This window comes from Pelophylax lessonae, assembly GCF_965119305.1.
Source record: "Pelophylax lessonae genome assembly, chromosome: 9".
Lineage (NCBI taxonomy): Eukaryota > Metazoa > Chordata > Amphibia > Anura > Ranidae > Pelophylax > Pelophylax lessonae.
The window spans coordinates 116096932-116124299 of NC_138776.1; the positions used below are offsets into that span (position 1 = coordinate 116096932).

The 27368-nt window shown below is 43.9% G+C and overlaps 1 protein-coding gene across 4 annotated transcripts in view; it reads left to right on the forward strand.

Moving 5' to 3' along the window:
• SGMS1 (sphingomyelin synthase 1) overlaps positions 1-27368 on the forward strand; it is a 364196-nt gene that overhangs the window by 281242 nt on the left and 55586 nt on the right. For all 4 annotated transcript variants that reach the window (XM_082268258.1, XM_082268259.1, XM_082268260.1 and 1 more), the window contains one exon: positions 8561-9381. In XM_082268258.1, the coding sequence (XP_082124384.1) occupies positions 8756-9381 (626 nt within the window). In that variant the 5' untranslated portion in view covers positions 8561-8755. The remainder of the gene's footprint in view (positions 1-8560; positions 9382-27368) is intronic.

Genomic DNA, 27368 nt, shown 5'->3' on the forward strand with positions numbered 1-27368 from the left:
TTTTTCAGTAATATTTGTGCTCAACAAATCTTTTGAACAAGTAATGTTTTTTTTAGATGAAAGACTTTTTAAGTTGACATCACGCACTTCTCCAGAAAGCTATTAATGTCTATGGATTGGCTATAGGTACCTAAAGACAATAGTGAATGTTGAATTGGGGAAGATTTTGTATGTTTGTTAGCCCCTCCACTAATCTTCTATATAGTTGGTTGACCAGGAATTTTTACGGTTTTCTTCAAACCAGCCGGCACTTCCTCATTCAAATGCAAAAAGATGAAAGTTCACTGATGTTATCCTGCATGCTCGTACGTTACCTGTTCATGTTCACTTCCTTGTTCACTGGCTGGACCGTATTGTGCGTGGTAGTTAGGATAAGGGTAAGTGTGCAATATAATTTCTAAATGAATATCCATGGGGTAGGATTACCAGTAGCCTTGCTTGGCTTCCTCTACAGGTGCCCAGAGATGAGAGGCAGCTATTGTAATATCCTACCACTGAACATTCACCACTTTGATGGTGGTGTATACATGAGCCCTTAAAGCTGTTGTAAAGTTAAAATGTTTTTTTTTTTTTTTATCATAATGCATTCCCTGCATTAAGGTAAAAAACCTTTTAATGGTAGTACAGCCCCCTAAATACTCACCTGAACCTGGTCTTTATCCAGTTCTGTGCACATCTACAGCAGTTCTTCCCCCTCTCTCTGCTCTGAGGCTTGGCTGAGAGCAGCAGGAGCCATTGGCCTTGTCTGCTTTCAATCAAAACTGTCAGCGGGGGGCGGCAACCGAGCTGGGCTATGTGTCTGAATAGACGCGAGCAGCCTGGCTCAAGATCGAGCATCACAAGTGCCCCCATAGAAAGCATCTTCCTTTGGGGGCACTTGGTGGGGGAAAGGAGCCAGGAGCGCAGGTGGGGAACTCCAGAAAAGGAGGATCTGGGTTGCTCTATGCAAGACCATTACACAGAGCAGGTAAGTATGTCATGTTGGTGTTTACAAAAATCAACCTTTACAATCCCTTTAACAAGAACAGAAGTGAACATGTTTAAGCTCTATGCAGACACTTATGATGCCAGCAAGGTGACAGTAATGATTGGCCAAGAAAATACAACCTAGCTGTTTTGATTCTTCCCTCATTCGTTGGAAGTCTATAAAGGTTGCATGATTTGTTTTCCAATCTTATTGTATGAGGCAGTGATCATCTTCTAATTATGAGCACAATTACCTTGATAATATGGCACATTGTAGGCAAGTTACTTTTAAAATGGCTACCTGAATGAATGGCCTGCTGTCACCTGTCCACTAAGGGGCCTTTTGAGAACCAAAGGGGACAAATTGTTCATAGTGACCTTTCTGGAAATTTTATAGATTGGCAACTCCTATCCTCATATTAATTTAGTGGTTCCAAATTATTAACCACTTAAGGACCAGACCTTTTTCTGACACTTGTTGTGTACAAGTTAAAATCAGTATTTCTTTTTCATTCATTGGCGGACACAGCTCCTGATTTTTCTTAACCATTGGGTTATACTGCCCCATACAGTATAGGCAGGGAAAAGCTTGACTACGCCTGTGAGCAGTCCCAGTGGGTATACACCCACACTATATTGGCATTCAGCTTTTTTCTGCCCAGTCAGGAGTAAGGACCTAGTTCCTTGCTGGGATCTCAGGTCCTAGCAATTGTTTTCCTTTTTAAATTGATTTTTTCCTATCTTTGTTAGTTTGTTCCTGTGAGAATCTACAATCAACTGCCGGACTGGATGATGGACTGAATAGTCTAGATCCAGAGGGTTCCCCTCAGTCTGGCGAGCGAGCACGCGCAGGCCTCAGCTCCACGCTAGGTTGGCTGCGACATAGCCCCACTGGAAGGGGGCTGGCCTGTGAGTTAAATGTCTTGCGAGGGTGCATACGACCTGGCTTCGGCCGGAGTCGCAGCATTCCTCCTGGCCGACAGCTACCTACATCTCGATATGGAGCGTTGGTCTGTCAGGAGCGGTGCCCACCCTGTTCCTGTTATGGTAAGTAGCTGTCCCCCTCTACCCTTGGAGGGTTTTGGGGTGGATGTGTGACCCCTGAGTTCCCCTCAGCTTTTGCCACATGCTCTTAACCTCCTTGGAGTTCTGATTATGTCAGAATTTTTGTGCTAAAAGCGGTACATTGTTTTGCATGGAAATATGATGTTTTATATTTTAGGCCTGTAATTCTTTAGGAATAACCCACCTAAATCTATCCAAACAAGAGTCTAGTAGACATCCTGGGTATGAGTATGAAACACAAAATCATAAATTATAATATAATAATAAATTTTATTCAATAATATAATCAAACCAAAAACACTGAAATATGTACTAACAAGGGGTGTGATATTACTAGTCATTGTAATAAAGGTTTAGTAAACATCTCGAGCATGAAATATTTTGAAACCTGGGACTGCAGAAAAGTCAGACGTCACAATCTGGACAATAAAATCTGGTTTCTTTTCTTATTTTCCTTCCACTGTCATCTCTCTTCGAGCAACAAACCACGCACATGCTTGTAGGTGCTGACTTTTTCTCAGTTGGTGGGATGTAGTCCATGAAGTGACGACCAGTCAGGCGTTCCGGGTTGACAACGCCAACAGCACGACACCCAGATCTGTTCACAGCCATTGATGGTGTTTGGTGACTTGGAAAGATTTGTTCAGCAACTTTCCAAATTAAGTCCGCATGAATCAAACTTTCTTGTCAATCTTCTTTTTTTTTTTTTTTTTTTTTTTTTAGCAGAATGTATGCATTCCACAAGCATTGCTCAAGAAGATGTCTATAGATCTAATAGTATTCATACGCATAGGATTTCTTGTTTTTTTTTTTTTTTTCCAGAGAAGATGCAAGATGTACTGTAATGGGTAAAAATGCACAAGCTCTCAACTTTTTTTTTTTTTGGAACTTGGATGTTTGATTCATTTGAGCCAGTAGTGGACCGAATAATGTACAGTTTGGGATCCAGTCTGTGCACTCCAGTAACTTGTGAGCAGCAAGACTGAGGGATTCCATGGTTTACTTGGCTTTATAGAATTCTAAACTAGGAGAAGGCACTAGCCCCCCCCCCCCCCCAGCATTTGTCCAGTGATTTTCCAGCCTGATGCTTTGCCTTGGACTCACTAGCCCCACCTGCTGCCAGCTGCGAACAATGTACAATTTAACCAGCCCATAAATAGCAGCACTTTCTGTTACTCAGTGCCCGTTTGTTTGGATTATCTCCCAGGGTGTGTTGTATGCTCTTTGACTGATTATCATGTATGAACTTTTGCTTGAATTCTTGACTCCTCTTCAGCCTGCCGTTTCCGTACTTCTCCGCCAGCTTGTGTATGACCTCTGCCTGCCTTACCATTCTTTGGGTTTTGTTTGTATACCGCTTTGCCCGCTCTGTTGCCGGCCCAATCTCTCTGACTACGTTTTCGCCTGAATCCTCGGCACTCAAGCTCCACTTCGGACTTTACCTCACAGGTACCTAACAGACCCATACAAAGCCATAATCGGCTTTGATTGAGTCTCCACTATGGTAACCCGGAAAGTGTTCAGAAATGTCAATCTTGGAGTTTTTAATGATTTTAAGTGCAAAGGAGGAATTTGAGGTCTTATCGACCCCAGATCTTCCCATAAAGTACTTGTCACATGCCTATTCGCAAATGCGTGCGTTGGTCCTGTACGCACGCAAATAGTGATTGTCCCACACGTGAGGTATTGTTGCAAATGTCTTATCATGGGCATTTATTCTAGCAGTAGACCTTTCAGTCTAAAGTGGTAACCTGTAAAGGCTTTTAAAGCATCGCCTATGGATAGTAAAATTTGTGGTTTGTCCTCGTTGCGTGGGCGTGACATGTTTGGTATCTATTTACTCAGTGTGACATAATCATTTATATTTTACAAAAAATTGGGTTATGTATTGTGTTTTTGCATTTAAAATTTGAAAAAAGGGTATTTTTTCCCCAAAAAACTGCGCAAATACCGTGTGACCAAAAAAATTGAAAAACCCACCAATTTATTCTCTAGGGCCTCTGCTTTAACCACTTAAGCCCCGGAAGATTTTACCCCCTTCCTGACCAGGGGGTATTTTGCGATTCGGCACTGCGTGACTTTAACGGACAATTGCGCGGTCGTGCAACGCTGTACCTAAACGAATTTGACGTCCTTTTTTTCCCACAAACAGAGCTTTCTTTTGGTTGTATTTGATCACCTGTGCGATTTTTTGATCACGCGCTATAAACAAAAAAAGAGCGTCAGTTTTGCAAAAATAACAATATTTTTCACATTTTTTTTATATGAAATTCCCCCCAAAAAAAAAAGTAAAAATCAAAATTTTTTAAAATTTTCGGCCAATTTGTTTTATGCTACATATGTTTGGTAAAAAAAATCGCAAAAAGCGTATTTTGATTGGTTTGCGCAAAAGTTATCGCGTTTACTAACAAAGGGAAAGATTTTTGTCATTTTTGTTGTTTTTTTTTTTAACGCGTAATGGCGATCTGCGATTTTTTTTTTGCGGTACTGCGACATTGGGGCGGAGAGATCGGACCCTTGACTGACATTTGTGACACTTTTGGGGTTACCAGTGACATTTCTACAGTAATCAGTGCTATACATATGCACTGTTACTGTAAAAATACACTGGTTGTGAAGGGGTTAACTTTATTTGGAAGGGAGGGGCTGTGTGTATCCCTAGGGGCGTGCTTTCTACTGTGATTGGCTGTGGCTTGAGCTGTAAGGACACTGATCAACGGATCTACATACTAGATCCGTTTTATCAGTGTCTTTACAGCGAGGAGAATGACAGGCAGCTTGTTTACACAAGCTGCCTGACATTCTCCCTCTCCCCCGCCGATCGCCGAGTGACCGGCGGACATCGGGTCCGCTGGTCACACGCGCGGGGGGGGGTCCGTGACCACGCGGGAGCGGGAGCGCGCCTCCGGGGGCGCGCGGGAGCTCCCTAGACCCTCACAAGCTAGTGACGTAGCCCTACGTCACTTTGCCTGTGAGGGGCTGACTGCCGACGTAGATCGGCGTTAGGCAGTCGGCAAGTGGTTAAAAAAAATATATATATATATATATATATATATATATATATATATATATCTTGTTGGGGTTTAGAAGTCCTTTTCTTGCCCAAAAAAATGATTTTCCTATGTAAACAAAAAGTGCCTGAAAATGGCTGGTCTGCAAAAAATGCACAAAAATGTATCAAATTAATAAACACGTGTCATCTAAAGTGCATTAAATGCATGTCAGCAGGCGATAAATGCAACACAATTGGTGTGAAACCAGCCTAATAATGCTCACATATTTTACTACATTTTTACTGAATTCCTACACACCTTCATACTCGTCGTGGCTGCTCAGCCCAGTGTGGCCGATAGAGATCACATTTACAGCTGCAATGAATAAAGATGTCCTAAGGACAACAATTTGACATAATACGAGGATTTGTGTACTCTCTGCTCCTTCACTGCTGATCATTAGAAGTGCTTCAGAGACCCATTTAAAAACCGGTCTGTTGCTAATGAAAGCTGCTACACTTCCACACTGATTTATTGGCTTGAGTGGTAATTCCCCCTGGCTTTGTAGATACATTGGAGATCTGAATCAATTATTTAACCTGCAAAGTGTTGAAATAAAAATATGTGAATTATTCACTAAGCATTAATTGCAGAAAGCCTTCTTGTGTTCAATTCCTAGTAACCACAACTTAAGTTGCTAAACTAGGTGCGGCACTATAAAGTATGAACGTCTTGATGCTCAGTTTTTTTGAGACTGTTAAAATAAAAAAAAATAAAATTGTTTCCTGCAAAAAAATGCACAGGGCTTCAAGGCATAAAATTACTATATTTAGAAGGTTATAAACTAAAAGCCTATTTTTAAAAACTGCTAAAAAGAAAAAGATATGTTTGCTCATATTGACCAGTCATATTTCTTCAGTTTTACCACAAAATAAAATATAGGATTGGTCACTGTGGATGACAACTCTATTTCGGCTCATGTTTTCATAAAAAATATTTTAATTCTGGCCTGTATTGACTTCAATCACCCAGTTCTGTTTAGGAGGATAAAGAAAATGTCCATTGAACATGATTGAGATTGTAAAAAAATAATTCCTCTTGAGCGGATTGACCAGGGTGAACTATTCAACATATTTATGAAGAATTCAGGATCTATTCAGTATAGTACAGTCAGGAAAAGGCAATCTGCAAAAGCCAGGGGACTCGATCTGCCATCCATAGTGCAGGAACAAAAAGGTGGCTGGTTAAATGTTTAGTATTCTCTTGAATTCTCCAGCCAGCCCTCAAGTGTTTTTACTTTATTTTTGCAGTATGGCATAAGTAATCAGACGTCCTCAAAAAGTTTACTTGGACTTTGAGGAAATCAGTGGTCACATCGCACCTAACATTTCTTCATTCATGTTCACAGGGCATAGTGAATACGAGGCACATAATTCTAGGGATAAAATGCGTGGGGATCTTCACAAAGTATGTTTCCAGGTTCAGGATCATTGAGATTATTAGGAGTAGGCTAGAAATACTGTATTTTCTGGTGTAGAAGACTACTTTTGAACCTCAAAAAAATCCCCCAAAAATGGGAGGTCGTCTTATACGCCGAGTATAATATCTCCAAGGTAACCTAAGTATAAGTATTACCGGTAGATCATGTAATAGGGGGGTCGTCTTATACGCCCAGCCGTCTTATACGCCGGAAAATACGGTAATTGAAATACAATGTGGAAATAAATATCTGATTTTACATTTTGACTGCAGATACCCTTTAGGATTACGTTAAAAATAGTGTTACTGAACTTATTCTCTCTGGAGAAAAGACGATTGAGGGGGGATATGATATCAATGTGCAAATACTCTACTGGCGACCCTAGCATTAGGAACAAACTTTTTAGAGAAAGGGAATACAATAAGACACGTGGCCACTCACTAAAACTTGAGGACAAATGGTTTAACCTTAAAATACGTAAGGGGTTCTTCACTGTCCGAGCAGTAAGGATGTGAAATTCTCTTCCACAAGCAGTCGTATCAGCAGGGAGCATTGATAGTTTAAAAAAATTTAGATGGGCACCCTAAAAGACCACAACATACAGGGGTATACAATGTATGGTTAACAGCAAACACACACATCATAGGTTGAACTGGATGGACTGGAGTCTTTTTTCGACCTCACAAACTATGCAAGTATAAGTGTTATCTTGTCCCATTTTAGAAGACCATGATGAAATAAGCAGTCTAATTAGTCATAAGGAAAATAGTAGGATATTGGGAGTATAGGCAACCCTTTACTCAGAGAATGCAGGGAATCCCAAAAAAACAAATGGAAATTATAACACATTGTAGCTCTTGGCAAAGAGATGTGAGTCGTGACTCTGGTAATGCAGTTCGTAAATGCAAGAAAACATTTTGATTACATAGTATGGTTATTGGTTATGTTGTGTTGAATTAATTTTTTTAATAAAGAGCAATAGCTTGTGGTTTTCAGCAGGGAGTAAAAACCTGAAATGACCTAGTGTTCATGAAAGCACATATGAACACTAAAACTGGCCATAGATGGTTTGAAATTTGTCCCCTTCAGCAGGGACCAGCTGAATTTTGACCCATGTGTGGACATTTCTTCCTAACATAAGTCGATGAATCGATTTATTTTTGGCGAACATGTTTTTTTGGAAAACTTTTCTCCATCAGTAGCTGCAGTCATTGATCAGTGTATTCTAACCATGTGGCCCGCTGTCAGAACATAGTCTCTGAGGATTCCTTTATCCTCCTGGATTATGTGGATGTGGGAATCAATTGATTGATATTTTATTGTTTTTTAATTTAATGAGCTGACTGAAGTAAAAAGAATAATCAATCTATGCCGACCAAATGCCTGGTACACTGAGTTTTTTCTATGCCAACCTAATGCTTGATACAGCTGAGGAGCTTGGGAGGAGGTTGCTGTATTAACCATGTCATTTTTTTAGTACAGCGATCTCCCTGCTAAGCTATTGTGTTCTGACAGGGGCACCAGAACACAGCGGGCAGCGCTCGCGGTCATTGGCTGGGAGTGCTGATCAACAGATGTTTTTCTGGCATGCCCGTTAGACAGAAACAGGCTACTGTACACAAGGGTCGAATGTCGGCAAGTTTCTATTGAACTGGCCGATACCAGCTGATATTCGACCCATGTGTACCAGACATAAAAGATCTGCGGCTATGATTTGATAATCTTGCCAAACAGTATTGACAGCAGTATACAGACGGTCCTGCCTGCTCATATTTTCCTTGTATTTGAAGCAGGCAGCAAATTTCAGCTTGCACCTCTCATGAGAAGGTCACTCCATTATGACTGGATGACTGTACTATTGTTTACAGGATGCAAATGCTTTCCTCTTCCATCTTCCGGTACAATGACTTTTACATATTTTTTGGGGTTATTTTTGGCTGCTTTTTCTGCATGGTTCTTCATATTTTAGGAATTGTCTTTTATTTATGCAAATAACATTTTTCACTTTTCTTAAATACTCATGCTTTTACATTTTTTTTCTCTTCCAGTAACCCAGTGATGTAACTTCGTTTATCTCCAAAAGAAAGGAGAAATGTAATGTTATCGACATCTATTGGTTTCCTGTTTAATTCACAATCTGAGCTGTACAGCCAAGCCTGTGACAGGATGAGAAGGTTACAAAGAGGACTTGTTGGCTGCAAGAGCAATTGTGTCGAATAAGCTGACACACACACACTGTTGTGATTGGAAAATGAAGGAGGTAATCCACTGGTCACCCAAGGAGGTTGCTGATTGGTTAACCAACAGAGATCTACCAGAATACTTGGAGACCTTTAAATCCCTTAATGGCCAAGGTTTGCTCAGGTTAAGAGAAGATGACTTTCATAAGCCACCGCTGTCCCTTGTCTCTTCTGATAATGGAAGGCAGCTGTTGGAGATGATAGAAACGCTGAAAATCGAACATCACATAGAGGAACACAAAAATGGGCACGCAAATGGACATATTTACACCAAAGCTGAGATCAATTCGAACGATCATGCTTTCACCAGCAAAGTCAAGAAGAATGGTATGCCAAATGGAATCCGCAAGGAAATGATACAAATTCCCATGCCAGATGTGGACCGTTCTCAGTCTTTTCCGGATGAGTGGAGTAAAACCTTTGTAGCCTTCCTCTATGCACTTTGCTGTTTTATGTTCACTACAGTGATGATTTCTGTTGTCCATGAACGTGTGCCTTCCAAGACAGAGGAGGGTCCCCTTCCGGATGTATTTTTTGATCATTTTGACAGGGTTGCATGGGCTTTCTCAATTTGTGAGATTAATGGAATGATCTTAGTAGCACTCTGGATTCTCCAGTGGCTATTCCTAAAGTACAAGTGAGTAAGCTCTCTGTAAGCTATTTTAGCATATGTTCATTTGACTGTAGTGAAAAGTATTATAGATTTCTGTATTCTTTATCAAGTTTTGAAGTAGTTCTTCATTGGGTCTTAAGGCTTTGTTCACCAAGTGTACATGGACAGCTCTGACACAAGACAAGGCAAAAAGCCCTATGAGGGCAGTTTACACCATTGTTTTGTAGTGGTGCACTTCAAAAAAAGCTTGCTATTGTGAATGATCCCTAAGCGTGATATAATACTTGATGAGGCATTGCAAGCTCGGTACAGTAGTGGCCTTTATCAATTTGTGGGTATAGACTAATTTAAAATTCCAGTGGATTCGTTGGAGCTATTCTTATTAAATGTTCATAGTCTATAAAAGTGGTAAGGGCTTTGAAAAATGGGGGCTGAGGGGGGAGCTGCACACTTAGGTTTTTCACCTTCATGCATAGAATGCATGAAGGTAAAAAACCTTCAGCCATTACAACCACTTTAAGCATCATAAGTGATATTGGTACAGTAATCCCACCTGCTGTGCTATTGTATTCTGACCCCCACCACCACCACCGGAATAAACTGATCAGCTCTTGTAGCCATTGGCTCTGAGCGCTGATTGGATGCTAGTTTTCCATTATGGCCCTTCAACCAAAGCGTGTCGTTGGACCATCTTCTGTTGGACAGACTGCTGTACACACTGACTGAAAGTTGGCTGGGGTCTGCTTAACTGGCTGATTTTCAAGCAGTGTGTACCCAGCTATAGGCCTTGCACTTTAGGTCGGGGGGAACATGCTCATTGTTTTACCATGTTAACACATTTCTTATGTGTGGAGACTTTATCTTGGGTATATGGAGCAGTGGTTGATGAAATACGTGGGAGCCCATTTATGTTCTAGGACTACATGCTTTCAGACCCCTGTGGATGAGATGTTTCCTCTGTGCTTTTGAGGAGCCCCCACTCTGTAGCTGTACGCTGTTCATTTGTCTGTCAGTCTAGTTTCAGCCTCAGTAGCTCATTGATCTCAGAAGGCTTTTGGGATGAAGCTGTGTTTTAAAAGAAAAATCCAAGCAGCTGTCTGTGATTCTTTAGCCTTAGAACTGCTCAAAGCTGCTATAAAAACAGCTGGCTTGTGGGGGTCTATCTATGGAAGTGGGAAACCTTTTAAAGTTATCATTCATAAAAGCAAACTATGTTTTAAATTTTCCTTGCATGTAATTGGGTATTTTTTTGCAAATTAAATTTTCCCCACGTTCACTAAACTAAGGGAAAGTTCCATTGCAAAGGGAATAGCCTATTTGCTTTTACTAAAGCAACCCCAAAATCTTCCAGGTCGAGTTTTCTCTGTAGTTCCCTCCTACTGGGAAAGATCAGCAATAGGCCAAGGCTTTGTGTGGGGTGAATAGTGTACGGCTGTAAACCTGAACTTCAGACAAATGGAATACACAGTTGGAATAAAGATGTGGGGTGGAGCTGTTTTACCTGCCAAAGGATTTGTATTCCTGTTCATCCAGTCTTTACATTTACATAATTCTGAGTTATGGCACAACCAGCTTAGTTACCAGATTTTTCTGGAATACATTTAAGCACTACATCTTGGTCACCTCTCTGCCCTCAGCCTGTGATTGGATAGTGATGAGTTGATCTTCAAAGGCTCTGGTGCCCAACCCATGGCTCAGGAGCCCCATGTATCCTATGGCACTTTTTGTGCTACCCCCAGAGCCCCTGCAGACACTCATTTGTGTTTCCATATTGCCCTGTTATAGTAGTGATTTTTAGCAGCCTTGTGTAATGTCTGAATGTCTCCTGAAGTACATCCCCATTCTCCAACAACTCCCACAGCATGTCCACAGTCTAACCATCTCTTGTACCATATCTGCAGTCTAACCATCTATTGTACCATGTCCGCAGTCTAACCATCTCTTGTAACATGTCCGCAGTCTAACCATCTCTTGTACCATATCCGCAGTCTAACCATCTCTTGTACCATGTCCGCAGTCTAACCATCTCTTGTACCATGTCTGCAGTCTAACCATTTCTTGTACCATGTCCGCAGTCTAACCATCTCTTGTACCGTGTCCGCAGTCTAATCTTCTCTTGTACCATGTCCGCAGTCTCTGACCATCTCTTGTACCATGTCCGCAGTCTCTGACCATCTCTTGTACCATGTCCGCAGTCTCTGACCATCTCTTGTACCATGTCCGCAGTCTCTGACCATCTCTTGTACCATGTACACAGTCTCTGACCATCTTTTGTACCATGTACACAGTCTCTGACCATCTCTTGTACCATGTACACAGTCTCTGACCATCTCTTGTACCATGTACACAGTCTCTGACCATCTCTTGTACACAGTCTCTGACCATCTCTTGTACCATGTCCGCAGTCTAACCATCTCTTGTACCATGTGCACAGTCTAACCATCTCTTGTACCATGTCCGCAGTCTAACCATCTCTTGTACCATATCCGCAGTCTAACCATCTCTTGTATCATGTCCACAGTCTAACCATCTCTTGTACAATGTCCGCAGTCTAATCTTCTTCTCTTGTACCATGTACGCAGTCTCTGACCATCTCTTGTATCATGTACGCAGTCTCTGACCATCTCTTGTACCATGAACGCAGTCTCTGACCATCTCTTGTACCATGAACGCAGTCTCTGACCTTCTCTTGTACGATGTCCACAGTCTAACCATCTCTTGTACGATGTCTGCAGTCTAATCTCTAGTATCATGTCTGCAGTCTCTGACCATCTCTTGTACTATGTCTGCAGCTTCTGACCATCTCTTGTACCATATCTGCAGCTTCTGACCATCTCTTGTACCATATCTGCAGCCTCTGACCATCTCTTGTACCATGCCTGCCACCTCTGACCATCTCTTGTACCATGCCTGCCGCCTCTGACCATCTCTTGCACCATGCCTGCAGTCTCTGACCATCTCTTGCACCATGCCTGCAGTCTCTGACCATCTCTTGCACCATGCCTGCAGTCTCTGACCATCTCTTGCACCATGCCTGCAGTCTCTGACCATCTCTTGTACCATGTACACAGTCTCTGACTACTGTATATCCTTTTGTGAGTCTGATTGATGATGAATTTTCACTGCGTGTACAATATATATATTTATTCTCCACAATAGGTAGGGAGAGCAGCACACAGGTATTCCACCGTGCAAAGTAATCTGGTCATTCCACTGACCACATATAGAAAAAGTCAAAAGAATTACTTGCACATAAAAGATTTATTCAACAGAATGTTCATACATGGCAAAAGCGTTCCAAACACTTTTGCCCTGTATGAAAATTCTGTTAAATAAATCTTTTATGTGCAGCAATCCTTTTGACTTTTTCCTCTATATATACATATATGCAGTATCCCACAAGGCTCTATTCAAACTTGTGTGACTTGTCATGTGACTTTGGACATCAAACTCATGTTTGATAGCACTGCCCCCTTGAGGACTGCTGGATAACACACTCTCGGATCCCCCTGGGTTACCATTAGCAACACTGGCATTCACAAATTAAAACATTACTTCTTGGCTCAGTCAATGATCAGTCCAGGGGTATGTAGTTTTGGTGTTTTATTTTAAATGGGGATGGGAGAAGGGAAGAGTAGGATACTCCAGATCAAATCTGCTACAGAGGAGGAGGCCGCCGCCACCCTCCCTCCAGGACTCACCAGCCAAAGACCCTGCAGCACATGTGCTCCTGGCTTTAATACAGTATCCCATAATGCACAGAGACAACCAGTCTCTACCAATCACTGGGACTGTATCAAGGCCTGTGTACTCATTGGTCAGCTTTCCTCCCACTGTCCAACATGCCTCCCTATTGGACCAGTGTGAAACACTATCTAGACCAGGGCTCGACAAACCCTGGGCGCCAGGTCGCATTGGCAACTAGAATTAGCGACCTGGCGCCTGGGGTGCACTGCAGGAGGTGTCCTGTCCCTTTTGCGCCCCCTCACCCACTCCCCGAGTACATGGACTACCGCGCCATCCGATAATTGAGGCCGCGGCTTTTGCTGCATTTCGGCCTTCAGTGAGAGAACGGGGAATGGGCACCCTCTTGTGGTGACCGGGAGTTTGACAAGCAGTCACTAATGGCTGTTTCCCCTGCCTGTCCTCAATGCCTGTCCATCTCCTTCCCAAGAGGAGATGAGACAGACATTTTTGCAGGCTTCATCTCCCTGTCCACTTACCTTTGCTTAAAGGTAAGTGGACAGGGAGTGTTATTATTATTATTTATTTTTTAAATGATTAAAAAAAAGAAAATGTATATATTTTTCCTCATCGCTATTCCACAGCCGAAGGCCCCTTTCACACGGGCTGTCTGATCAGGTCTGCCTGTCAGTTTTTCAGGCAGACCTGATCAGACCCTTCAGTCTCCTCGGTAATCTGTTGCCATCTGATCCTGTCCACCAAAAACAGACGGATGGTGGTTCTATTTTCTATCCATCCCGTGGATCGGATCACATGGCATTGGATGGAAACAGACAGTCTGTTTCCATCCGATTGCCCTATAGAGGAGAGTGGAGTTCTAGTCATCTTTATGTGTAAATTTAGTATGTTATTTTTTTTTGGAAATAAAGCTTGGTTGTTAAAAAAACTGGCTCCTAACTTTTTGAGCTGGCTCCTAGATTTCAAATTTGTCAAGCCCTGATCTAGACCCAATGAATCGCACACTGAGCAGACCTATCTCACAGATCCTGCTCTCTGGTAGGCAGAAAGTAATATAGATTTTCCTGCTGCTCCTCTGATAGGCAGACAGAGCCCAAACTATACTCTCTCACTAGCACCTACCTAGGAGGGTGCTACACTCACATAACAAGTTGTAACCCATTCTTTTCAATAGCACCCATTCGGATTGGTGCCACTTAGTCACAGCGACTTTTAAAAGGTGCTTGCACTACTTTGGTGCGACGTTTGATGTGACTTTGCTCTAGAGAATGTAAATTTGAATCAAAGTCACGCTCCAAAGTCACACTGGAAATCATATGACTTTAGAGACACGCTAATGTAAATGGAGCCAAAGGTGTGGTGGTCAAAAGGGTACGGTCCTAAGGAGCTGGCCAGAGCCCTTTGGTGTGGCTCGGCATGTCCACCAGAAAAGGAGAGAGGCCAGAGAGCCTTCATAGTGTAATAAATTGGCATGAAATCTGTTAGGATGCTTAACCTCTTTACGCCAATGGTACACATATATGCGGCCCCTCCGTGGGTGTGCCTTAACGCTGAGCGGTCACATATATGCTTACAAGAATGTAAATCAAGCTGTGCCAGGAGCGTGCCCCCTGTGCGCTCCCGGCACAATCACTGGTGGTTAACTGAAAGCTCCCGTGATTAGGAGCTTTCTAATCACATGATCATAAACCCCGCCTCCCAGCATCAGAAACCTCCTCTTAAAGGGCTGGGAGGTGTTGGCTTTAAGGGGTTCAAAGAAGATCTATGACTAGATGAGTGATTCTACAATGGGAAGAAAAGAAATCTAAAATGACTTACAACTGTTGAAGTGGGAAACTCACAACCTTCTGAGTTAGAGGGTGGAGAAAATCTGTCTCCACACAGGGCTGAGGTGATCGTTCTCTATGCCTCAGGGGTTCCCATCTGTCTGGGGAAGACATACTCCTTTGTGTAAGGACAGGGACCAATTGCTATGTAGAGCAAAGCTTTATTTACCACATTTGGGGAACAATGGAGCAAAGCTATCGTTCTGTGCAATTCTCTTCTGTGCAAGAGCTTTTAGCTCCGGTTCACACAGATGTGATGCGGAAAACGCACAAGATTTGCTACGTTTCGCCACATCACACTCCATAGCAATGACTCGGTGTTCATGCAACCTGCTGTGGGTGTCAATGTTAACGTAAAGACAGGTGCAGGGGAAAAAAGGGCTTGTACGGCTCAAATTGCACCGCACAGATATCGCATGTGACGTGCACAGGAATGCGATGAGAATCCTGGGCGAATCACCTACAGTGTTCAGCACACACCAGTATAAACCGAGGCGGATTTTTAAACCCCCCCCCCCCCACACTTTAATCCCATCGCATGGGTGTCCACACTCATGCGATGTGTTTCTGGCTATCACACTGCATTTTGCGATCTGTTTCAGAGTGTCGTCAATTGAACATTGACACCTGCAGCAGATCACATTGACGCCGTGTGTTTGCTATGAAGTTACATTGCGGTGAATCTTGTGCATTTCCCACATCACATTAGTGTTAACCAGGGCTCCAAGCCAGGAATATCAACAAATACGTCCTAATTCATAGGCTGATATTATGTAAAACATTAAAAAGCCGATGAAATGTACACATTCTATACAGACTGTAAAGAGATATCATTTTTTTTTTCTACAAATTCTATACCCCTGTTACCCCCTGGCTGAATTCCAGAGAAGGTAAATGTTGTGATTGACCAGTAGATATGAACTAACCTATGACCAGAGAATGATATTACAAAAACAGAGGAAAGGTTATCGCAACTGAAGCGCAGATGTCCATACCTGCTATGTGAAGGGGGGTGAGATGTGTGTGTCAGTCTGTAAGTTAGAAGATGGAGTCTTAGCAAAATGGCAGTTACAGTCTCTTAGCCTCTTAAAGTGTTACTAAACACACATCAGTAAAATCAGTCTGTATATGGAGTAAAGCATGCTTCCTATACTCACTGTGAAACCTAAAAGTTTAATCCTCTGCGTTGTGCAAAAAGGCTGTTTGATCCTGTCTTCTCTGATCCTCCTACCGCTGACTCCTAATAATTTCCTGGTAACACAGAGTCTATGGAGTCAGGATGCACATGCTCAGTTTGGTGTGTATTTTTTTTCTTGTGATCAGCACAGGGCCAATCAGCACTGTCTAGACAGAGGGTCGGGATTCTTGCATTCTCCTAGGTCAGTCCGAAAACTCCTCCTACAATCTTTAACCAGTGCTTGGCTGGACACTGATAGAAGTCACAAGACTGCTATATACTGCTGATGAGAAAAAGTATTTAGCAGTTTATATTTACTAAAATAATTGCATTTGCATTTTCAGTGTACTGTGGGAGACCAGATATAGTGAATGCAGGTTCCTAGGTTTAGTAACCCTTTAGATAGAGGTTTCTGATGCCAGGGGGTGGTGTTTCTGATCACAAGACTGCCGTGATTTGCGTGCTGTCACATGATCGGAAAGCTCCCAATCACAAGTGGAGATCTCTCGGCACAGCTCTGTTTACATTCTGGCATGCATATATGGTACACGCCGACGTGAAGGGGTTTAAGTAGCAGTAAAGCTCAGTTCTTACACGTGTGACTCCGTGTGCAACCCTGGAGTTTAACTTTACATTCTCTGGCACTCAGGTCGTAAAAATCACTTTAAAGTAGTGAAGGAACCTTTTAAAAGTCACTGTGACTTTAAGTTCCATAGATTGGAATGGGTGCCATTGAAATCACAGGGCTGTGATTTGTTCTGCGACTTTGTGTCTAAAGTCGCCTGATGAAGTGGCACTTGTGTGAAAGGAGCCTTATAGTCTCTCATATGCAAAAGCAAAGCCTTGCAAATGACCTTTTAAGTTTTAGCTTATACAATATCCACCTCACATCCTTGGTCCTCTGTTGGATTTCCAGGGTGGTTTAAGGAATCGGATGCAGTGCAAAGGGAGTTTGTGAAAAAAGGATTACAGTAAAAAGCCTCAGCTCTGTTCCTGTGTGCTGTGTAAAGGAGGGGAATGTGTCCCTTCCATCCAGTCAGCTCTCAGAGTGTAAATTCAGCTCCTTGCCCCTGACTTCTGAAAGCTCAGACAAGCTGTATAAATTCTGCACTTTGAGCTGCTGTAGAAGAGAGAGGGCTGCAGATAAACAGGTATTACTTATGTAAGAGGATTTGTTTCATCTGTGTAACACCTTAAACAAGTCCATTCTCTGGGTATATGCCACAAAATGTGTTTTTATTAGTGAAATAAAGAGACTTTACATTTATATAAAACAGACACTCCCACCTATTTTTAGACACATCACTCTGGGCGCCTCTGCTGATCACACAACCAACTGGTCCTCTTTTTCATAAAACCTGATATATTAAAATCTCTTCCCTCTTTGTTTACTTTTTTGTGCACTAACCACTCTGCTCCAGCTGGCACCTTGTTTAACCGCTTGCCTGTAAAAGTACACAGCCAGGCTCAGCAGCATAAAATTAAGTTGGCACAAGCGCATTGGCGTGCTGCTCCCACATCCACTTTGTCCATTGATTACGGTTCCCAGTACCCGGCCGCATTGAGCGGGAAAGGGATCATGGTGATCACATGATTACAATGTCAACAAAGCTGTTATGAAATTAATTTCATAACAGCTGTGATTCCTGTAGAGTGATTCTGTGATTGGCCCACAGCTATCACATGGTACCTGTGATCAAGGCGGTTGGCAAAAACAGGTCAGCCTTCTTGTATGCTCTTTTCATGTAATGAGTAAATTTTCTGTACGAATTTTGAGTTGCCGGTGTTCCGTGAGAATTACCTACCCGTGAGAAAAACCTACCCCTCGTCACTTCCGGTTCACGGCACTGTATGGAATGCAGCCGTTACATTAAAACAACTGGGCTGCAATACGAATCATCTCCGCTCCTGTGGCTGTCACTTCCCTGCTCTCGGCAAGTAAATATAAAAGCGGCGGCGGGTGTATGTAAACATAAATCACGGAGACGCCAGCCGCTTTTATATTTACTTGCCGAGAGCAGGGAAGTGACAGCCACAGGAGCGGAGATGATTCGTATTGCAACCCCGCTGTTTTATTTAACCGCCGCGTGGGTAGGTTTTTCCCACGGTACACCGTCCTATTGCCATACTAGTGCGCATGCGCACTAGTCAGCTCCTCTGTCGTCCCTTTAGGTATCCGGCCCTGTGAGCATGCGCACTGCTGCGCTGCTCAGCTGTTCCTGGCCGGAAGTGACGAGGGGTAGGTAATTCTCACGGGGTAGGTAATTCTCACGCTACACCGGCTCACTTACTGGATTTGTTTGATCACATGGTACCTGGGCCAATCACAGCACCCTATACTTGATAGTAGCCAATCACAGTATGTCAACAATAAGCCCAGCTGTTATGAATGTAACTCGTTTATGAAGAAATTAGATTTTTTTTGGGTATGTTTTATAGGAGAAAGTAGAAAATATTGACTCTTTTTTTTTTTTTCAAACTTTTTTGTCTTTTTTTCGTTTATATAGCAAAAATTAAAAACCTACTGGTGGTCAAATACCACCAAAAAAGTTCTATTTGCGGCCGTGCAACGCTGTATCCAAATAAAATTCATGTCCCTTTCTTCCCACAAATAGAGCTTTCTTTTGGTGGTATTTGATCACCTCTGTTTATTTTTTGTGCTGTAAATAAAAAGACCAACAATTTTGAAAAAAAAATAAACATTTTTTTACTTTCTGCTATAAAACATATCCAGTAAAAACATAAAAAAAATAGAATGTCTTCATCAATTTAGGCCAATATGTATTCCGCTACATATTTTTGGTACAAAAAAACCCCAATAAGCGTGTATATTGATTGGTTTGCGCAAAATTTATAGCGTTTACAAACTATGGGATATATTTTATGGAATTTTTATTTAATTTATTTACTAGTAATGGTGGCGATCAGTGACTTATAGCGGGACTGTGATATTTCAGCAGACCAATTGGACACTAACTGACACTTTTGGGGACCAGTGAAACGAATACAGTGATCAGTGCTAAAAATATGCACGGTCATTGTACTAATGACACTGGCTGGGAAGGGATTAACATCAGAGGCAATCAAAGAGTTAACTTTGTGCCTATGCAGTGCTTGTGCACTGTGTGGGAAGTGCTTTGACTAGGGGAAGGCATTGATCCATGTCCCTGCTTTGCAGGAACACAGGATCAATGCCTTCCCTATTGACAGAATGGCGATCTGCCTAACGATTGGCTGACGGTTATCGAGTCTGCGGTACTCACAGATCAGCTGTGCGTGCGCGCCCCAGACCCTGAAGTGCCCTATCAGGTACTAGGTACATAATCCTGCACAGGAGAGCCGCCTCGCTGTGGTATATGTAAGGTATACGGCCAGCAAGCGGTTAAAGTAGCACAGTGCTTAATGGCAAAAAAAAAAAAATGCTCTGGTCATGAAGGGGGCAAACCTTTCTGGAGCTCAGATGGTTAAATCGTTTTTTGGGGGATTGTTTTGTGTAAACATGCAAGTTCCTAGGGTGAGTTCACACCGCATGCAGTCCAGTGCGTTTTTTTTCTGCATTAAAAGCGCATTAAAAGTAGGTTATATGGTTTCCAATGGCATAGTTCACACCAGTGCTTGCAGTTTCGGTGCGTCCCAGTTCAAGAAAAAAAAAGTAGAACATGCTGCATTTTTCCTGCACTGGACTATACTGGAATGCTGTAAAACGCATCAAAAACGCACCTAAACGCGAAAATGCACTATAACCCACATCTTTATTTAAGATTAAGAAAAAAAAAAGTGGGAAACGCACTGGAACGCATCAAAAACACGTATGCAAAAAAAGCATCTGGAGCACACCTGGACTGTGTTTCTATGGTAGGAACTGGCCCTTATTCCCAGTGAAGTGATAGGATCTGTTCCCGGACACAATTCAAATTCTAGTAAACTCTTCTGTGTGATTTTTTTATGTACACGTAAAGCTTGTATGGTGTACATTTAGGAGATATTCCAGTGAGCAGCAGCCAGGGACGTCACCAGAGCATGCACTCTGAAGGATTGGCATACCTGTGTCGTTCCCTTAGAGCTGGGTGCTGCGGGAGGGACATCATCGCAGCACAGCCCGTGAACCCAGAAGGAAGGCCGGATGAAGATGGAAGCCTCTGCAGCAGTGACAGCACGTCGCTGGAGGGCTTTGTTTTTGTTTTGTTTTTAAATATTTTTATTGAAAAATAACAAAACAAATTTAAAAGAAACATAGCTTCGAATTATTGGAGGGCTTTGTTTCAGGCTCCGTTCACATGTAGGCGTTTTGGGGCGTTTTTGGGGAGTTTTTCTGCTCTAGGATCAGCTCTCAAAACGCCCAACAAGACAAATCCTATTCATTTCAATGGCCCCTGTTCACATCTGAGCGTTTTGACGCGGTGAGCAAAACGCCCAACGCTCAAAAAAGTACATGAGCTTCTTTTTGGGCAGATTACAGGCGTTTTCCATTGGTATCTATTCAATCAAAAAACGCCTGCACAAAAAACGCCTGTAAATCGTGGTAAAATCGCGGTAAAAATCGCACGAAAACGCTACGCTCAGGTGTGAATGTAGCCTCAAGGTAAGTATTTCATGATGTGCTGGTATGCGATGTATACTACCACGTTATGCCTTTACCTTGCAGGGAGATATTTATTTTATTTTTTTTCCCTTAAGTTTACTACCACTTTAATAATGTAATTTAGGCCCCTTTGGTTTTTTTTTTATATTTTTATTAAAAGTAACAAAACAAATATAAAAGAAACAGCTTCAAATTATTGGAGGGCTTTGTTTCAGAGCCGGTTCACACTGGGGCGACCTGGTCGCCGTAGGTCGCCTGCCATAGAGAAGCTGTGGACCCGTTCTAATAGGAGCGACACAAGTCGCTCCGACTTAGAAAAAGGGTCCGGAGCTTCTTTGGGGCGACCCGGAGCGACTTGCATAGACTTCAATGTTATGAAGTCCGTGCCGGCCGCTCCGAGGTCGGGGTGCGCTGCGCTGACTTGTGAGGTCGCCCCAGCAAGTCGGATCGCTCTAATGTGAACCGGCTCTTAAGGTAAGTATTTCATGATGTGCTGGTATGTGATGTATACTACCACATTATGCCTTTACCTTGCAGGGAGATATTTTATTAAATTTTTTTCCCTTAGGCCCCTTTCACACATGCTGTCTGTACGTTTTTCATCCATCCGTTGACGGATGAAAAACGGACATCAATGTATCTCTATGTAAAAACGGATGACAACGGATGATCATCAGTTAACATCCGTTTTCATCCGCTTCCGTCAATGTCTGTTTTTTCTCTATCGCTCATTGACAGACGTAGTCTTCTTGATTCTCAAGAGCTGGGTTATGTTGTCTCCGCAGGAGTAGGACTAGGCAGAAAGACAAAACGTTCTGGCTCCACCTTAGGGGCAGTCCCTGAGGGTATATCCTCCCTCTCTCTGCTACAGGGAATCAGTTTTTTTCTGTCTAGTCAGGAGTAAGGACCTAAGTTCCTTGCTGGGATCTTTTGGTCCTGGCAAGACTTTTTTCTTTAGAAAAAGACATTTTTTAGGTAGTTTTTCTCCAGTGTTTTTCCTGTGAGATCTTCAAGCAAAAATGCCGGACTGGGCGACACTTGTGGTCACCCCAGCCGGCCTACGAGCGCGCGCAGACCATGGCATTGCGCTTGGTCGGCCGCGACACATTCAAGTAAGTATGCGGGGCCGGGCGACGGGCTGGATGTTGAGATCCAGTGGTCACCCCGGTTTCTGCCTACGAGCGCGTGCAGACCAGAGCTCCGCGCTGGGTCGGCCGCGACGGAGTCCCAGTGGAGGGACTGACCTTGCGAGTTAAAAGTCTCGCTTGGACGCCAGGAAGTCGAGGCGTCCGGAGTGGTCCACAACCCCCCACCCCGGTGGAGAGGGTATTGTGAAGAGAGGGTGCCTGTCGGTTCGGTATGGTGAGTAAACGTTCCCTTTTTTTCTTTCCTCGTTATGAGGCAGTATGAATTATGGGCCCCTCCATACATGGTCAGTATATATCTGACACTAAAGTCCCCCTTGTAAATACAGTATGTGTTTGTGGGAAGTGGACTTGGTTTGAGAGCTAACACTCTACCCAGCAGACTGTAGCATTACAGCAGACATAGGAGGTATAATCCTACCTTATTTGTAGTGTATCTCCTGTAGATCAATAAATCGCCACTCAGCAGAGATGCAGGTGGATGTGCTGGGAAAAACGATTTCGGCGGTCCACCGCCATTTTGCCGTAGACCAGGTGCATGCATGTCCTCAGGTCACGCCGGCCGCCATGTTTTTGGAGTCTAATGTCTCCTGTATGGGGGCGGCCATGTTTCATGAGCCCAGCTACCTCGTGGAGAGCTGGGAACGCCGGAAGGCGTACACAGGGGGCGGAGTCACGTCCTTCTACCGGGGAAAAAGCAACAGCTCCTTCCAGTCTGTAAAAGACAGACGCTGACTGCAGTTGGTTGGAAACTTCACTGCATCGGTTGGTTAGCCTTGGGGGTCCCTCTCTCTCTCTGTGGGATCGAGAAGCAGGTACTCTGAGGGGCGCTATTGCGCTAGGGGGAGACACATAAAAAAAAAAATAAAAAAATTGAAAAAAAAAAAAAAAAAGAGGTATTTTTTTATTTAAAAAAAAAAAAAAAAAAAAAGTTTTTTTGTGTTTTTCTGGCAAAGGTGTCCTGAATTAACATGGACCCTGCCACTCATGTATCTCCACCGGATCCCCTCGAGGGGTCTGCAGGATCCTCCAGCACCCCACTGACGATTGAATCATTGTCAGCTATTATGGAAACTTTTGTGTCCCGGGTGGAAGTGGCTTGTCAGGGACAAGTAAGCGACCCCCGCCTAACCCCTTATTATCTGAAACCTCGGATCAGACTCTGAGCCTATTTCTGCAGTTGCAGGTACTTCATCTGGGATTGGTGTCTCGTGTACTGTCTCTTCAGACAGTTGTTTCGGCATTAGCCATAGCCAAAGAGGAAGCGTTGGTAACCGACCAAGGTTCCAAAAAAGCATTGGCTAATATCCCCTTTTTAGGAGAGCGTCTATTTGGAGCCAACTTAGATGAGATCATTAAGGATCTCACGGGTGGAAAGAGCACCTTTTTACCGCAAAATGCTAAGGGTAAAGGAACTCGTCAAAAACGAGGGCCTTCTTTTTCTGCTCACAAAAAAGTTTTTTCGTCCCGCGGGTGAAAAAATTAAGTCCTCCAAAGCTCCTTCAGGAGGCTTCAGGGGACGTTGGTCGGGCAAGCAAAAGCCCGCCCCCTCCAGACCTGAAGATAAATCGTCCAAAGCCTGAAGGTGCACCCCCACCCATATTTGGGGTGGGGGGACGTCTTCGCCGGTTCCCGGATCCATGGCTTTCCAGTATCCCGGACAAGTGGGTTTGCGAAGTCATAAGGTCAGGGTACAAGATCGAGTTTCGATCTCTCCCACCGGCGCGATTCTTCCCTTCCAATATCCGACTATCCCCGAAATGTTTAGAAGATCTGCGGAGAGCAGTCACGGATTTACTACAACAAGGAGTGGTAGTCCACGTTCCTTGGACAGAACGTTTTCTAGGGTTTTATTCAAACCTATTTACAATACCCAGGAAAGAGGGCAAAGTGCGTCCAATTCTGGACTTAAGGGCACTCAATTCCTTTCTCGACATAAGGAAATTCAAGATGGAATCCATTCGCACAGTAGCAGCCTTCCTGCATCCAGGGGATGTCCTAGCGTCCATAGACATTAAGGACGCATATCTTCACATTCCCATGTTCGCAGGACATCAGCGGTTTCTACGCTTTTCCGTAGAAGAGAACCACTATCAGTTTGTGGCGTTACCTTTCGGTCTCGCCACGGCTCCTCGGGTCTTCACGAAGGTGTTGGCCCCAATGTTGGCACTACTGCGCCAAAGAGGCATATCGATTCTAGGTTACCTAGACGATCTCCTGCTTCATGCAGAGTCTCCTCAGACCCTGCTACAAAACATAGAAATTACTATAATTTCTTTACAGGAATTCGGGTGGCTGGTGAACCAGCAAAAGTCATTTCTGGTTCCCACCCAGAGGCTCGAATATCTGGGTCTAATTCTAGACACAGTCAGGTCAAGAGTTTTCCTTCCGGTAGGGAAACTCCGGAAGATTCAATCAGCAGTCCAGTTGTTACTATCCAACAGCTGGTCTTCTCTTCGAACTTGCATGAGGGTTCTGGGGTTGATGGTGGCTTCCTTCGAAGCAGTCCCATTTGCCCAGTCCCATACCCGAATTCTTCAGCAAGAGATTCTCCTCAGATGGAATCGGAATCCGGAATCCCTGGACAATCAGATCCGATTGAGCAAACAGACCAGAGAGTCTCTGGTCTGGTGGCTTCGGTCTCCGATGCTCAGCCAGGGAAAGTCATTTCTGCCAATATATTGGACGATAGTGACCACGGATGCCAGTCTATCCGGATGGGGAGGAATTCTCGGTCAGTTATCTGTCCAGGGACTTTGGTCCCCGGAAGAATCCAGGTTGCCGATAAATGTATTGGAACTGAGAGCGATCAGACTTTGTCTGATTCACTGGACCGAGCAGCTCCAGGGCAGCCCGGTTCGGATCCAGTTGGACAACGCCACGGCCGTGGCTTATGTCAATCACCAGGGGGGCACCAAGAGTGTCCGAGCGGCCAAAGAAGTGGCTTGCATTCTTCGCTGGGCGGAACGATTTGTTCCAGCTATCTCTGCGGTGTTCATTCCGGGGGTGGAAAATTGGCAGGCAGATTATCTCAGCCGTCAGACTCCGGATCAGGGGGAATGGTCCCTCCATCCAGAAGTTTTCCACCAGTTGTGCCTACGTTGGGGCACCCGGATGTGGATCTGTTGGCATCACGATTCAACAGAAAAGTACAGAGATTCGTGGCTCGCTCCCGTGATCCTCTAGCAGAGACCGCAGACGCACTGGTCACCCCGTGGGGGCAATACCAGCTAATGTATGCCTTCCCTCCTCTTGGGTTACTGCCAAGACTTCTTCGCAGGATAGAGGAGGAAGGAATTCCAGTAATCCTGGCAGCTCCGGACTGGCCTCGTCGAGTTTGATACGCCGACTTGGTCAGACTGGGGGCGGACGTCCCGTGGAGACTTCCTCTCAGGGAGGATCTACTGTCTCAGGGACCGATCTTCCATCCTGCTTTACGATCGCTGGTTTTAAACGGCCTGGTCATTGAGACCCAGGTGCTGAAGGACAAGGGATTGTCAGCTTCAGTTATTCCTACTCTAGTTAAAACAAGGAAAGCGACTTCCAGAAAGATTATCATCGTACATGGAAGTCTTATATTGTGTGGTGTGAATCCCTTGGGTTCCATCTACATCTTTATTCGGTAGTCCGAATATTGGCTTTTCTGCAACAGGGAGTTGAGCAGAAGCTGGCCTTGAGTGTTATCAAGGGTCTGGTTTCAGCATTTGCTATCTTCTTTCAGAAGCCTTTGTCTACTCATTCCTTGGTGCGGAATTTCATCCAGGGGGTGCGACACCTGGCTCTGCCAGTGCACGCGCCGTTACCATCCTGGGATCTTAATTTGGTGCTGTCGGTTCTTCAGACACCTCCCTTTGAAAATATCAGGGAGATTCCCTTGCTTACTTTATCCCAGAAGGTGGTCTTCTTGGTGGCTATCACTTCTGCACGCAGGGTGTCAGAACTGGCTGCATTATCCTGTTGTTCCCCAGATCTAGTGGTTCATAGGGATAAGGTTGTTCTTCATCCGAATCCATCCTTCCTTCCTAAGGTGGTTTCAAAGTTTCATTGAATGAGGACAGTGTATTGTCCTTCCTATGTCCTTAGCCCAATCATCCTCGAGAATTGCGTTGCATTCCTTGGATGTAGTTCGGGCGATCAGGATATATTTGAATACTACGGATTCAATTTGTAAGACGGATTCACTGTTTGTGATCACGGATGGCCCTAAGTAGGGGTTGCCTGTTCTGCTGCGACCATCTTTAGATGGATCAGACAGACGGTGGTATAGGCTTGTTTTATCTAAGGGTCGGGATCCCCCGTTCCCTTTTAAGGCGCATTCTACTCGGGCGCTTAGAGTTTCCTGGACCTTCCGCCATCAGGCGTCAGTGGTTCAGGTTTTCAAGGCGACTGTTTAGTCGTCGGTTCATACCTTTACAATATTGTATAAGGTTCATGTGATGGCATCATCAGATGCCTCTTCTGGCCGCAAGGTTCCTGCAGGCCACTGTCTGAGGAGACTGTTGGTCTACCTCGAGGATTTGTGGGGTAGGTCTCATCTGTTTACTCGATGAGTCCTTTGATACTTCTGGTTGGCTCCGGTTGGGCCTTCTAGATTGGATTTTGATTTCTGTCAATCCCACCCCTCATTTGTGGCACTGCTTCTGGATGTCCCAGCTCTTGAGAATCAAGAAGACTACGTCTGTCAATGAGCGATAGAGAAAAATGGATTTTTGTAAGATCTTACCGTAAAATCCTTTTCTCTTAAGCTCATTGACAGACGTAGTACCCGCCCCTCTATCATTGAGTTGGGTTGGGTTAAATTCTCTGTTACTGCTTTAGAACAGAACTGATTCCCTGTAGCAGAAAGAGGGAGGATATACCATCAGGGACTGCCCCTAAGGTGGAGCCAGAACGTTTTGTCTTTCTGCCTAGTCCTACTCCTGCGGAGACAACATAACCCAGCTCTTGAGAATCAAGAAGACTACGTCTGTCAATGAGCTTAAGAGAAAAGGATTTTACGGTAAGATCTTACAAAAATCCATTTTTTTGAATGGATGAATGCCCTATTTTTCATCCGTCAAAAAAAACGGATCGGATGGAAAAACGGATGAAAAACGGATGACAACGGATGAAAAACGGATGACAACGGATGAAAAACGGATGACAACGGATGAAAAAACGGATGACAACTGACGAAAAACGGATGACAACTGACGAAAAACGGATGACAACTGACGAAAAACGGATGACAACTGACGAAAAACGGATGACAACTGACGAAAAACGGATGACAACTGACGAAAAACGGATGACAACTGACGAAAAACGGATCGGATGACAACTGACGAAAAACGGATGACAACTGACGAAAAACGGATGAAAAAACGGATGACAACGGATGAAAAACGGATGACAACTGACGAAAAACGGATGACAACTGACGAAAAACGGATGACAACTGACGAAAAACGGATGACAACTGACGAAAAACGGATGACAACTGACGAAAAACGGATGACAACTGACGAAAAACGGATGACAACTGGCGAAAAACGGATGACAACTGGCGAAAAACGGATGACAACTGGCGAAAAACGGAT